The sequence below is a fragment of the Dermacentor variabilis genome, chromosome 1 (genome assembly GCF_050947875.1).
Source record: "Dermacentor variabilis isolate Ectoservices chromosome 1, ASM5094787v1, whole genome shotgun sequence".
Lineage (NCBI taxonomy): Eukaryota > Metazoa > Arthropoda > Arachnida > Ixodida > Ixodidae > Dermacentor > Dermacentor variabilis.
The window spans coordinates 207868781-207882062 of record NC_134568.1 but is presented as its reverse complement, the minus strand read 5'-3'; the positions used below and the strand labels follow the sequence as shown (position 1 = coordinate 207882062).

Below are 13282 nucleotides of genomic sequence, written 5' to 3'. Positions count from 1 at the left end.
AATGCTAAGTGAATGTTTCATCTACTCTTCTTTCCAATCAGAATATTCTGACGGCCTTATTAGGTATCTTAAAATACATACTGCTACGTACAATACAAGTGGTATTTGGAATGTGTGTGTAACATAAATGTTTTTAAAATGTACCTAAATATGATTAACTACTCGAATTAAAGTTTATGCTTCAGATCACTGCTCTTTTTAAATAGTATTTATGACAATAAAAATAAATAAGCCCTCTTTGGCCTTGAAGGCATTGAGTGATGATTTCCATTTATTAGAGGTCTTGAATCACTCTTTGAGCTTTGTGAGTGTACACATACTGTGGGTAGATCATCGAGCTCTCAGTGTCTCAGCCAAGCTTTGTAGTTATACATGTTGCTTGCAGCTAACAAATGTGACTTGATAGCTACTCCTATTATTGAAAAGGGCACCTTGTGGCAATTATTAAAGGGGCTAACAACCAATTTTCGTGGTAACCTTTTTTTTTTTAAGTGCAATGGAAAGCTTACCGGTCAGAGTGTCTAATCATGAAGTGATAATGTGGAAAACGCCGTGGAAGATTTTTTATCAGAATTTTTCTATTTGCAGTGAGGATATAGTTGTTCACTGGAAGCATGCTGAAAAGGCGATAAGTGAGCGCATTAGCGATTATACGCTGGCATTGGTGGAAGGCAGACGACAAGTGCGGCCGTAGCTGGGAGAGAGTATTATTTTGTTTATCAAGCTGATGTTTCTGCAATTCATGTCTTCTGAAGTGTTAAATTATTTCTACAATACCAGGTTTCCTGTCCAACTGCTTTGGTTGTTAACCAGTTAAGAATGTTTTTAGCCAAGTGAAGTTCTTGAAAGCGAAACAATGCTTTTTCACAAGATACGCAGTTAAGCGTGTTGCCGTAGCCATGCGTGTGCTAACATTTTAGTACTGGCATTTATATACAAACTAGTCGATTGCCTTTTGTACCCAGGGAACTCTGGGTACTTACTCGGAAACTTGGGGCACGTACAGGAGCATGTGCACTGCCATGCATAGTGTAGTGCATGTGCTACTTGTTGGCGTGGACGTTCCTTACTTTGTAATGTTCATATTGTAATATTATACGAACTGCAATTTTGTGCAATAAGCATGCTGTACTTGACAACAGCCAACTTACTTACGGTAATCTCATACACTAAATCCGGAGTACCAAAATTTCACCACCAGGCCACGCCACCTACTGGTTTTTGAGGCATTCTTGCCAATTTATAATTATAATTCCCACTTAAATCGCAAACAGCGTGCTGGATTCTATCACTATAAATGGTGGTCATTTCATTTCCATCCAACGTCTCGCAACATATTATGGCCAGTTGTCAGCCAGCCAGCTACCAGCCCATTTCAGGTAGCAGCTGCCGATAGACACCACCTGTTAGGCAATCCTCACCAATTACTTTTGCACGCAAGCTTCTACGTACATGCACATTCTTCCAGGTTTTCCAGGAAACAGGAAAATGGCAGTTGTTAATGCATACTGCCTGTCATGTCACCACTACTCTGTCACCGTCAGGCACCTTTGTAGGGCAACCTCAGAAGTTTACCATATGCACACCGCGCAGAAAGAAGAAAAGGCAAGGAGAAGGCAATAGAGGGTGGGGGCAGGACACTGCTAACAGAGCTACTCCAGCTGAGAGGAAGCAATGAGTTGAGGGGGAATGGGGAAACTAAACATTGCACTCTTCTTATCTCCATTCAAATGAAACCCTTTTAAAAGAGGCTTTTGGAAATATCGGGTGTTTCAGCGAACACTTTCAGAAATTTTTAAAAATTCCCTATGGCAGATAGCACAAGCCTACATAAGCTGGTCTACTCGAAGAGGTGAACATTACTTGCACAAAAAAATGGGATGCATATTCGACTAATTAGCAAAAATACAATAGTTTTTTACTAATTACCTTATGGCACATATTGCAATTTACAAATTCTAGCTGGGGAGTTCGCAAGGCGAATCCACTTCGACCGAATTATCAGGACGACACCAGTTTTGAGATATTAATTTCCTAACTTTGCAGAGAAATGCATTGGCGTTCCAGTTAATTTTGTGCTTCCATGAGTAAGACGATGTTTTGTTAAGAAAGTAAGTGGAACGACAGTGCATTTTCACAGCAAGTTTGACAGCGCATATTTCGTAAATTGTGTCAGCCACACAATTCAAGTGGATATTCCTTGCAGTCTCACCCGCTAGAATTTGTTTATTGCAGTATGGTGCCATAAGGTAATTGGTTAAAAACTTAATTATTTTTTTAATTACTTGATTATGCATTTCAGTTTTGTGTGCAACTAATGTTCGCCTATTCGAGTAGAGCAGCTCATGGACTAGAATTCTGCTATCTGCCACAGGTTTTTTTTTTTTTTTTTAAGTGTTCGCTAAAACACTCTGTATATTCCTGAAAAGGAACCATACTTATTCAAACGTATTCCCCAGGTTTCACAAGAAGGTGTTTCAGGACAGGCCCCTATAAAGAAAGTGAGAAAAATCAGTGTGTGCAAGTGCACCTTCTTGTGAATGTTTGAGCCATGGTAGCTTAGCCCTTTCGTTACTGCGAGAAAATGGTCGTTTTTATAGGTCTCTGAAAAAAATTATTTTCCACTACAAATAATATTGCAGCACACATTGCAGCATAGCTTATGGCGCATAATGAAATCCTCTTTCCAAAAGCATATGTTGCCAAAAAAAAAATTGTTAGGTAAAACATAATTCTAGAAAGCACCATTTTTGCTGCCAGTTGATAAAATTAATAAAAAAACATATCTACAAAAACATTAATATCAAAGTAAATTCAGAATGTACATTTCAAAGATAAATAACCAAGGAATTTAATTCAGGTGATTTTTAATTTAATCTGGTAAAAATTTAAGTCAGGTAACATTCAATTCTTATCTAACTATAGGTCAATCTCCTTAACACCACACTCATGTAAATTACTCGAACATATTATCTTTAAACATATTATGGAATTTCTTGAAACTGACAAAACTTTATGCACTTTCCAGCATGGTTTTAAACGTGGCCTTAGCACTAAAACACAAGTGACAGAATTTGTTCATGACATCAGCAGCTCTTTAGACATACATGACCAGATTGATGCTATTTTTATAGACTTTGCAAAGGCCTTCAACACTGTCTCGCACCCTAAACTTATGCACAAGCTGTTCGCTATGCTAAAAAATGTGTCTTTGGTTGGCTGGATATTGGACTTTCTTTCCCAGCGTTTGCAATATGTATGTTTCAACTCTACTAACTAACCCTTGATGCCTGTTTCGTCAGGGGTTCCCCAAGGCTCAGTACTGGGTCCTCTTTTATTACTGCTTTATATTAATGATCTCCCCCTACACACTTCAGTTAAAATATGCCTTTTTGCAGATTATTGCATTTCATGTCATACCATTAAATCCCCAACTGATCATGTTGTCCTTAGCAATTATTTTGCTGACTTCTGTAACTGGTCCAAAGCATGGCAAATGAATAACAACTTTTCCAAAACTGTCTCCGTGTCCTTTACACGACACTCATCCCTTTCCTTCTTTGCCTAAGCCTTTAACAATTATATTACTTTAAATAGGGTCTTCGAATTCAAATATTTAGGTATCCTACTAACACACGATTTGTGGTGGTCGAAACACATTGATGTCACCTGTAACAAGGCCCGTAAAAGACTAGGTTGCTTACATCGTATGCTGCGTCTTGCTCCTCAAGAAACTAAACTTCTTACATATAAAACCCTCCTTCGCCCCATCCTCAAATATGTCTGTTTGTATGGAATCTATACAAACACTGTGACTTCAAAAAAACTCGAATCAGTGCAAAAAAAGGCAGTGCGTTTTGTTGGTAGGGGATATGACAAGGAATTTTCGCCATCTAACTCTCTCCCCCTACTTGATCTCGCTTCTCTTTCTGAGCATCGCAATCTTGAATGCCTAAAATTCCTTCACACGTTAATCAATTCTCCTCACCTCTTCTCTCTAGATAACTATTTGACTTTTTCCAAACCCTCATGTATGAAGAGTCACCATGCTCTAAATATCTCAACCATTTTTGCCTGCATTAATTTCTTTAAACACAGTTTTTTTTCCGTCAACAATTGAAGTCTGGAATTCATTACTGGGCGACATCCGTTCACTACCACTGAAACAATTCATGCAATCTTGTTTATAAATGTTTGTATGTTTGTATTTAGGCTGCAGTATGGATAAATAAATAAATTAATTAATAATAAATAAATAAATAGAGTATGAAAAAGATAAATGTTCAGTACACTGCCGTTCTTCGGATACAAAAAAGAAACTAAGACCAGTTCATCGCTCATGCCATACGGTGAAGCAGTTCCTGGATTTTGTGAAGCATAGGTGCACCCCGCCTTTTCCCACAAAACATCTGGTTTTTGTTAACTTTGCGGTCCTCGTAACACATTTTGCAGTTCCCCCTTTACTGCATCTTCTGAGGATGGTCTGATGAGAAGTCCAAGAAACGTACTTCACCAGTTTGTCTAGAGTCATGCACCTCTTCCACGATGTGCTACGGGCGGCCCTCTTGGCATGAATGGAAGTTTCTTTGCTGCCAATGGCAGCACATCATAACCAAGCGTAGTATACATCCTGAAGATAATCAGTAGAGGTCTCAGGTCATGCAAAAAGATTGGCAGATAAGCGCGCACAAGAAAGGAGATCACTCAAGGCTGTAAAGGAAACTCGCCGGTGAACAGCTGCAGATGTCCCATGCTGACTCAAAACATTGTCGCTGCTTGAGCTTGAATCTGCTTTGCTGTCATCTTCGGAATCATAACTCAAGTCCTCATCATTAAATTGAAGTACAGGTGCAGCATAGTTTTGAGCACGAAGATTTTCTCGCGACGCAGCCACGTGGGACGACGCCATGGGAGCGACTTTCGATAACTGCGCAGTGACACGGGCAGTACCCCTTGCCTGGATTTTACTATAGAAGTAAAATCGAAACTCTTGGAAACGGGTTGAAAATGCCAGGTCCGCATGTTGGACATGCGGCAGACTTTCAGAAATACACTTTGGTGGAATAAAACGACTCGGACTTAAAACCAAAGCTCACTAGTGACTAGCTGGCGTCATTTTTGGTTATCACCGCTCAGCACTGTCAGATGGCAAAGCCAGTGATATAATTTAATTGACTTCCTGGAAGTCATTTGATTAACAAAATTTTGATGCTAGTGCAGCATAATTGTGAGTGGAGGGCTTATTTCTCGAGCGCAGCAGAACATACACACATTAGTTTGCAAAAAGGTCCATCAAAAATCACAACGTTGCTGGAGCGCAAAAATTTAAGCTGATTCTGAAGGTTCAGTGTTTCGGTAAGTGGATAAGAAACGGCTCCAACATGTCAAAATCGGCGATCGAAAGCGCCGATCACCGGTGATCGATTTGAATAGGCATGGTAACAAAAAAGTTAATGGCTATGGCATCCTCGTGTTGAGCGCATGATTATATGGGGTTTTGATCCCTGGTTGTGGTGACTGCAGTCTGAATGCAAAATATCCTGTGTGCTGATATTTTGATGCAGGTTAGAGAACCCTAGGTGGTCAAAACTAGTTCGAAGCGCTCTCCATGGGAATATCCCTCATAGCCCATAGTGCAGCTTTGGAACATGAAACCCAGTGAATAAAAAAAAAAAATTTGCACTTTCATTCATTGTGTTGCAGCCTTTGCAGGGGCACATGCACTGAGTGCATTTTATGAGAATAGAGGAGAATAAGTTCATGAGTAATGTTCATGTGCACACGTACACTATTCATTTTCTTGGAAAAGCCAGCACAATGTGATAGTTACAAAATAATGTGACCGATCGTGCCATAGTAGCCTATTGTGATTAGGCCTATAGTTATCTTTAATGTGTACCTAAATAGAAGTACACAGTTAACCAAATAATACTATCCTAGCTATGCAAATGTATTTATTTGCAAGGGTGGTTTATGCATTTTAGCAGACACAATTTTATAAACAAGTAGAGTCTGCAGATACATAACAAAATTTGACTTTCTTTCAATTTCCACAATTGTGATATATGTTTGTTGGAAACTTAAAGGTAATGATATTCAAAAACAACCCTATTTTGTTTGAGTCCTTCAAAGTGCTTATATTCCGAAATATTCATCGTCAACTTTGACACTCAGTACACTAATGTCACATTCAGAGGCAAGAGTCTCACTCCCCATCCCCATGTGACATAGCTTACTGTGGGGGAAATGGGGAAGTCAGTTACTATTCCCTGTTTTTGCCAGCCAAGAGCAGGTAACTGCTCAGACAGCAGAGCAGCTGTTATCAACTCTGTCTGGCTTCTAGACTTGTGTGATCTACAAAATCTTCTACATCACTTTGTGTATCTGTCCGTTTTTAGACTACAACCACTGAATGTGAAATTAGAAAACTGAGTGTCAAATTTGATTATGGTTATCTTAGAACACAAGTGCTCTAGAAAAATCTAACAAAATAGAATTATCCTTGAATATGATTGTTTTCCAGTTTCTAATATAAACATATACCATAATCATTAAATTTTTAATATAGTCGCCAACTTTTCTGTGTATTTGCTGACTCTACTTCATAAATCTTTCAAAGTGCCTAAACCAGTTGTGCAGAAACAGCATTTGCGTAGCTAGGAAAGTGTTTTCATTAAGATTACTTAATTTTGAAGTTAAGTAATTTGGTGCAAGCAACTTGTTTAAAACCATCACTAAAAAAAGTTTACAATGCAGTATTTGAAAAATGACTGAATTTCCTGGAAACTGAAACATGCAGCCAGAAACTGTGCAGTGTACCTCATCATCCCACATTGCATGTCTAAACAGCTAGCTAGTATTTTTCGCCTCCTGTGTCTTGGAAAACATTTACGGACACTAATGTATCAGCTTTATGATAGTATGATGGCTGTTGCACTATTATTTGCAGGTTTATTGACATTGCAAAGAAACATGGCTGTGAATGCAGGTGTTTTGTTATGGATTGCACCCTGGAGAGAGCAAAGCACAATAACCAGGTGTGTTCTGTTCTTTTCACAAGTTTTGTACCCATGTTTCATTGTGACATTCACAATTGCAGTTTCGTGAGATTAAGCTGAAAGGACAACCCCATGTTTCTGTCACAGACATGGTGCTATACAACCATCGGTAAGTATTGTTGAAATATTTGAAATCTGCTTTCCTGGCATGTTACCCAGTGCAGTGGTTCATGGCGAGCCATCGCTACCAGTTTGACTATGGCTATGCAATTCTGGGTGACTGGCTAGGGTATTCTGTTACTGAGCACAAGGTCATGGGTTTGATTTCTGGTCATGGCTACCACATCTTGATGGGGATGAAATGCAAAAATACTTATGTACCATGCTTTGGGTGCACATTAAAGAACCTCAAGTCGCCACAAATAATCCAGAACCCAGCACTACAACATCTCTCATACATAACCCATATGTTGCCTTGGCACTGCTAAATTGTTCCTGGCATGCTGAGCTAATTGGTTTTAAGTCTAACCTTATAGCAAACACTAGGTATCATCTCTCATTCACAGTTTTGTCATTGAGGCCAAAATGGACCACTTTTTTTTTCTTTCTATCAAAGGATATATTTAGAATATATCGTGTCTGTGCGAGTGCATGTTGCAACGAAGAAAATCAAACCGCAATTCTGCTGGAACACCATTGCTTGGGCTCGAGACCAGCCAACTTTTAGTTAACTTGGTTACCCACACTTCTCTTATTTGCACTTGCAAATAACTCCATACAACATGTTTTGAGCATGAGAGCACTATTGTTTGCATACTGTGCACGCTGCTGTCATTAATGAACATGTGTAAGGAATAAGGAATGTCTGTCTTTTACACAACCATTCAATATATTAGGCACCCTGCCAACATGGAGTAAGTTTTAGAAAAAGTAATGCCTTCTGTGCTGATGAAACTAACTGCATGTTACCTCCTGAAAAAGTCTTCAGTATTTTTGTGTTCCTTATGATTGAGTACTATTTAGAAATTGACATTATTTTATAATTACTTACAGCCCCAGTGTCTATACAAGGTTCATAGAGCACAATTGAAAACATTCCTTTAAGTTGTTTGCAATACATTACTGTTCCCATAGCTTTTTTTTTTCTCCATCCTTCAAAGCAAGCCCTCAATACCTTTAAAAGGCTGCTGCAGGTCACCGCTTGCATGCCACAGCTGCTTTCCTTTGAATACGGAAAAAGTTGTGCAAAGAGTAGCGTGTCACTAACAATTGAAAGTGACGTTTTCAAATGGTGCTCCATAAACCTACATTATGGCCATGAGGCTGATAATTAAAATGTTAATTATTTACTTCTACTAATAATTGATAAGAACACGACATAATGGAGGCTTTTTCAGGAGGCTGCTGACAACATGCAGCTGGTTTCACTTGCCCAAAGGACATTGCTCTTTCTTTTTTTTTTCTTTGTTAACTAAGACACCCAGTGTCTCTCAGCTGTTCTTGCATGCAAGAGTCTTAGATAATGAACATTATTTTCAGTAATATTGTCTTCATGGATGCTTGCCCTTCAATAAGCAATTACATTTTGTTGAAATGTGGTCGTGCTTCATTAAATCATTTTCCAGGTCCAAGTTCAAGGAGCCAAGATTGTCTGAAGGATTCTCAGCCATTTTAAAAATAAACTTTGTTCCCAAGTTCGGTGCACCTGAAGATGAAAAGCTATACAGATGCTTTCTCAAAGACAAGTAACATCGCAGTTAGTGAATAAACATGCAAGATCAGCTATTTCCTCTTTGAATGTAGCTCATTAAAAGTGACCTTTAAATTGTTTGGGTTTCTGTAAACATTAGCTGTGTTGAAGGCCCAGATGAGGCTTTTCCCACTAGAGTAACTCTGTTACATAATATGACACAAAATGAAAATGAACACTTACCACAAAGGAAACCTTTCACTGTGCCCTAAGCTCCGCCGAGACAGACGCTGCCGCTAAAGGGGTCGCTATTGGGGTCACTATAGGCGTCGGGCACATGCGTGCTGACTATTCAAGTTCAAATTACCCTTCAAAGGCCTAAATTAGGATCAAAATAATGAAAGTTTGGGCCCGTATAAATGCATGAACGCCAGCCAGGACCTTCAGTTGGGATCATATTAACCGATAAATCAAATTACTGGAAGTCTACTGTAGTTTTGATAGTTGTGTAGATATGTGGCACTGTATTTTTATTTATTTCTATTTATTTATTTCAGTACCCTAAAGGCCCTAGTGGGCCTTTAGGGTACTGAAATAAACGGGGGGGGGGGGGGATTTCAGGTGAGTACATATATATCATTTATAAACAATACAAATTGAAGACAAGAATACTAACAAAATAAGAAAAAAGAAATAGCAAGTTGATTGGAACCAAGGTGTTCAGATTAACATAGTTAAACAAAAGTCAACCAAATACATTGAAGACGAGTATAGAGCATTTTGTTAAATATCCATTAAAACACTGATCATAAATACATTGGAAAGAATACTGCATACATATAGCGTACAAAGACTATATAATAAACGAAGACAGGCAGATAAGGGTTAGCAATGTTTTTCTTATTGTAAATAGTCCAGGAGGGCTGAGTGAAATACTGAAGGATCTGATATCTTGGTGATGTTGGACAGCAGGGAGTTCCATTCGCTTATACACAATGCTAAAGGTGAATTTTGGTACTTCTTTGTCCGGGCAAAAATGGGCAATACTTTGTGCACATGATCAAGATAGGTTGGAGTATGAGGGGCTGGAAAAAATGTGCGCTTGGGCGAACATTGTGTTGCTATGGTAAAAAGTGAGTAAAAAAATTATAGCCGAGTATGTCGCCTGCGCTTGATAAGGTAGCGAGATTAAGTTCTTCTTTTAGTGATGAAATGCTGATGAAACGTGAATAGGATGACGTGACAAACCGCGCGGCCTTGTTCTATGTCGTTTCGAGCATGTTAGTAAGACTTGTCAGGTGAGGATGCCATATGATAGAAGCATATTCTAGAAAGGGCCTAATCAATGAATTGAAAGCATGCAGTCTTTTATCTTTATTAGCGAAATGCGAGGCCGAGCTTCTTGAAAGCCTTATTAGCAATATGCTTGATGTGAGCAGACCAGCTTAAATCAGAAGTAAGTATGACGCCCAGGTACTTAAATGATGTGACTTGTTCGATTACTGTATCATTTATTTTATAAGAGTTTGAGCTTGCAGAAGAAATGTTAGTAAATTTTAAGTGCTTGGTTTTTTTCGAGATTAATTTCCATTTGCCAATTACTGCACCATTCCTTTAACCTTGAGACATCAGATTGAAGTTCTGCATCGTCGGCCGTCCAAGTCATTTTCTTGTAAACAACACAATTGTCCACGAAAAGACGGATTGACGAACTTGTGTTAGATGCTATGTCATTAATGTATACTAAAAAGACAAAAGGACCCAGCACACTCCCTTGAGGCATCCCAGATGTTACACATGTCAGATTACGTATATAATCGTTAAGTTTAACTGACTGACACCGACTGTTTAGAAATTCTTCTATCCAAGCAGTCGTTCTCTCGTTGAGACGCAGATTACGTATTTTTAACATTAGTCGATTATGTGGAACACGGTCGAAAGCTTTTGAAAAGTCTGTGAAAATGGCATTGATGTAGACGGACTTATGTAGTGCTGTGTGCAGGTCTGTGACAAGTTCGAAAAGTTGTGTCTGACATGATAATTTTTCGTGAGAACCATGCTAGGTGTTAAGAAGTAAATTGTTGCAGCTGAGATGATCCATCACTTGTGAATATATGATATGCTCTAGTACTTTACACGAAATAGACGCAAGTGAAATTGGCCTGTAGTTGTTGGGGCGATTGCTGCTGGCAGATTTGAATAGGTACCACATGTGCAGATTTCCAGTTGACCGGTATACAGCCAGAATCAAGGGATTGCTGGAAGATTAATGCGAGCAGGTTAGCTGAATGATGACAGGTTAATTACCGAGTTGCATAGTAGTTACCAGGCCTGACACACAGAGTTCCTACCAAGGAAAGCGAAACGACCCAGTGCGAAGGCACGAAGCACAGGGGTGTAGGCCAGTAGTGTAGTAATGAGGGGGGAGGTGTCAGATATATCTGAAGGCCTCGCTCTTTCTGCTGGCTTGACTGGGCGTAAATGGTAAAGACTGCCCTAGTAACCAGCAGCCCCAGCTCATGCACCCAATGTGCCAGATGTGTATGCCACAGAATAGTAGGCTGCAGCTTTAGCAACATCCTACGTAATAATTGCACGAATGTGCGGGCTAAAAAATTTAATTTGCTAACTGGTTTCGGTGTCATCAGTATGTTACAGTGTTCAATTTATCAGTTTTGTATCATTTGTATTATTTTTTTATCAGTTTTGCACTGTTGAATAAAAACACTGACTCCTAGTCCTAAGCTAACTCTCTCTTTATCATTTTGTTGTTGTGTAACTTCATGTCACAAATACAGTGTGTTGTTTCAGCTGCATGGAATTCTATAGAAAGGTGAATTTTGTGAGGTTATTTTCCGAAATTCTGTCAGGTTATGTGTCTTTGTGACCACCACCACTAAGAGCTCGGTATTGTGCAAAATATGACAGATAATTTATAAGGACATCTTAAATTACTGCTTAATTAGCAGTTATAGAGAAAACATTGCAATTCGAGAATTGAGGACCCAAAGTCATGTTATAAACTCAACAAAAACTTCTCTAAACAAAATCATCTTGAGTGCTAGAGCCTGCAGTACTTCGGCACTGCGCTTCGGTACTGGGCACTGCATTGCCCAGTATGGCAGTACCAAAGAAATATGAAATAGTGCACCACTGACGTCGATATCTTCATCCTCTCTATTGCGAATGCAGACCAACAGTAACGCAAGCTTCCGCTAGCATGGGCTTCATCGCGACCTTCTCTTTTTTTTTTCATGGTGACGCCAGAAATCTACGCAAAGCGTGCTATATTCCGTTCCCAATCTTGTGGCGGTACCGCAGCTCAGATAATCACGTTTGCAAATAGCAGCAAATAATAAAAAAAGGCTTTATAGATCATAATGAAGAGAGCTCGTAATTGTCATAGCATTGGCGCATGCGCAGCAGGGAAGCAGGTGACGTTTTCTGATAAGCTAGGGAGATCAGTGTGACTGCCGTGCTATTTAATTTTCGTTTAGGTTCAGGGCTACCCACAGCCAAAGTACTGCACACCGTAGCACCTACAGTGATTTTTGTGAAGTTGTTGTTGGTCAACATATGACTGTCTGGCTTCAATTTCGCAAGTGCAATATTGCCTCTAAAATCGCTAATTAAAACTTTATTAAAATATTTTGTTACTTGTGAGCCATATTTTCCACGGTGCTCCATCTGTATTGGCTGCCAAGCCTTACAGTCTGGAAGCAGATGTGCAAATGTGCTCATCACAAGTTATCACTGCAGCACCCTGTGTTATTTGGTGCAGAAAATAAAACTGCCTGTATACCTCCTACATTCGCGATCTCTGGGAACGAAAATGAAAGCGGGGTGCCAGGGGACGCGTGGTATCCAAGGCAGCTGTGCTGATGCTGAAACATTCCCCTCCCCCCCTCCCCCCTTTGCTCCCCGGAAATTTTCAATATCCTCGCCTTCCTGACTACACCAGGGTGGTGGGGGGGGGTTGACAGAAGACCTATGGGCCCCAGGTGCCAGACGACCTAGCTACGCCATTGGTGGAGGCTTAGGTAAATGTTGCTTTAGTGGCCACAGGCCAATGAATAATGATACTTTACTGTGAAAGTGTTCTTTTGTGTGCTTTCCTATCCCGGACACTGTATTGGCTGCTGTCATTCTGTTTAAACAAAAGCTAAGCGCCGGTACTCATAAAGTGTGCATTGCCATCGGCTAGGGATAAACGGAGCAAAGCATGTCCTCCTCCATTGTACCTATGCAGATTTTTCTCACAACTCGCACATGCGTGCAAGCGTTAGGCAAATGCAGTGCAGCTCTCATGTGTCTGCACCCTTGACAAAATGGAAATGCACCTCAGCAGGACATGCTAAGTTGGTGTGGATGAACGTTCAAATCAAAACACATTCAGCCCTTGCGTTTGAGTAAATTTGAATCACTCTAAATGTTCCATTATGGCAGTCCACCTATTGCAAGCAGGCTATGACGAAATGAGTTTGCTAGAACAATAAGAACTGCAAACCCAAGCCACTGTCTACATCTGCAAAAGACGATATCCTGAGGTGATGTTTGCACTGCTTTCATGACCAGGAAGCCCCTTCTGTATGCG

The 13282-nt window shown here is 39.8% G+C and overlaps 1 protein-coding gene across 3 annotated transcripts in view; it reads left to right on the top strand.

Annotated features, from left to right (window-relative positions):
- Window positions 1-8826, top strand: part of PNKP (Polynucleotide kinase 3'-phosphatase) — a 41211-nt gene extending 32385 nt beyond the window's left edge. For all 3 annotated transcript variants that reach the window (XM_075703942.1, XM_075703932.1, XM_075703938.1), the window contains 3 exons: window positions 6950-7037; window positions 7100-7167; window positions 8624-8826. In XM_075703942.1, the coding sequence (XP_075560057.1) occupies window positions 6950-7037; window positions 7100-7167; window positions 8624-8747 (280 nt within the window). In that variant the 3' untranslated portion in view covers window positions 8748-8826. The remainder of the gene's footprint in view (window positions 1-6949; window positions 7038-7099; window positions 7168-8623) is intronic.
- The last annotated feature ends 4456 nt before the right edge of the window (window positions 8827-13282 follow it).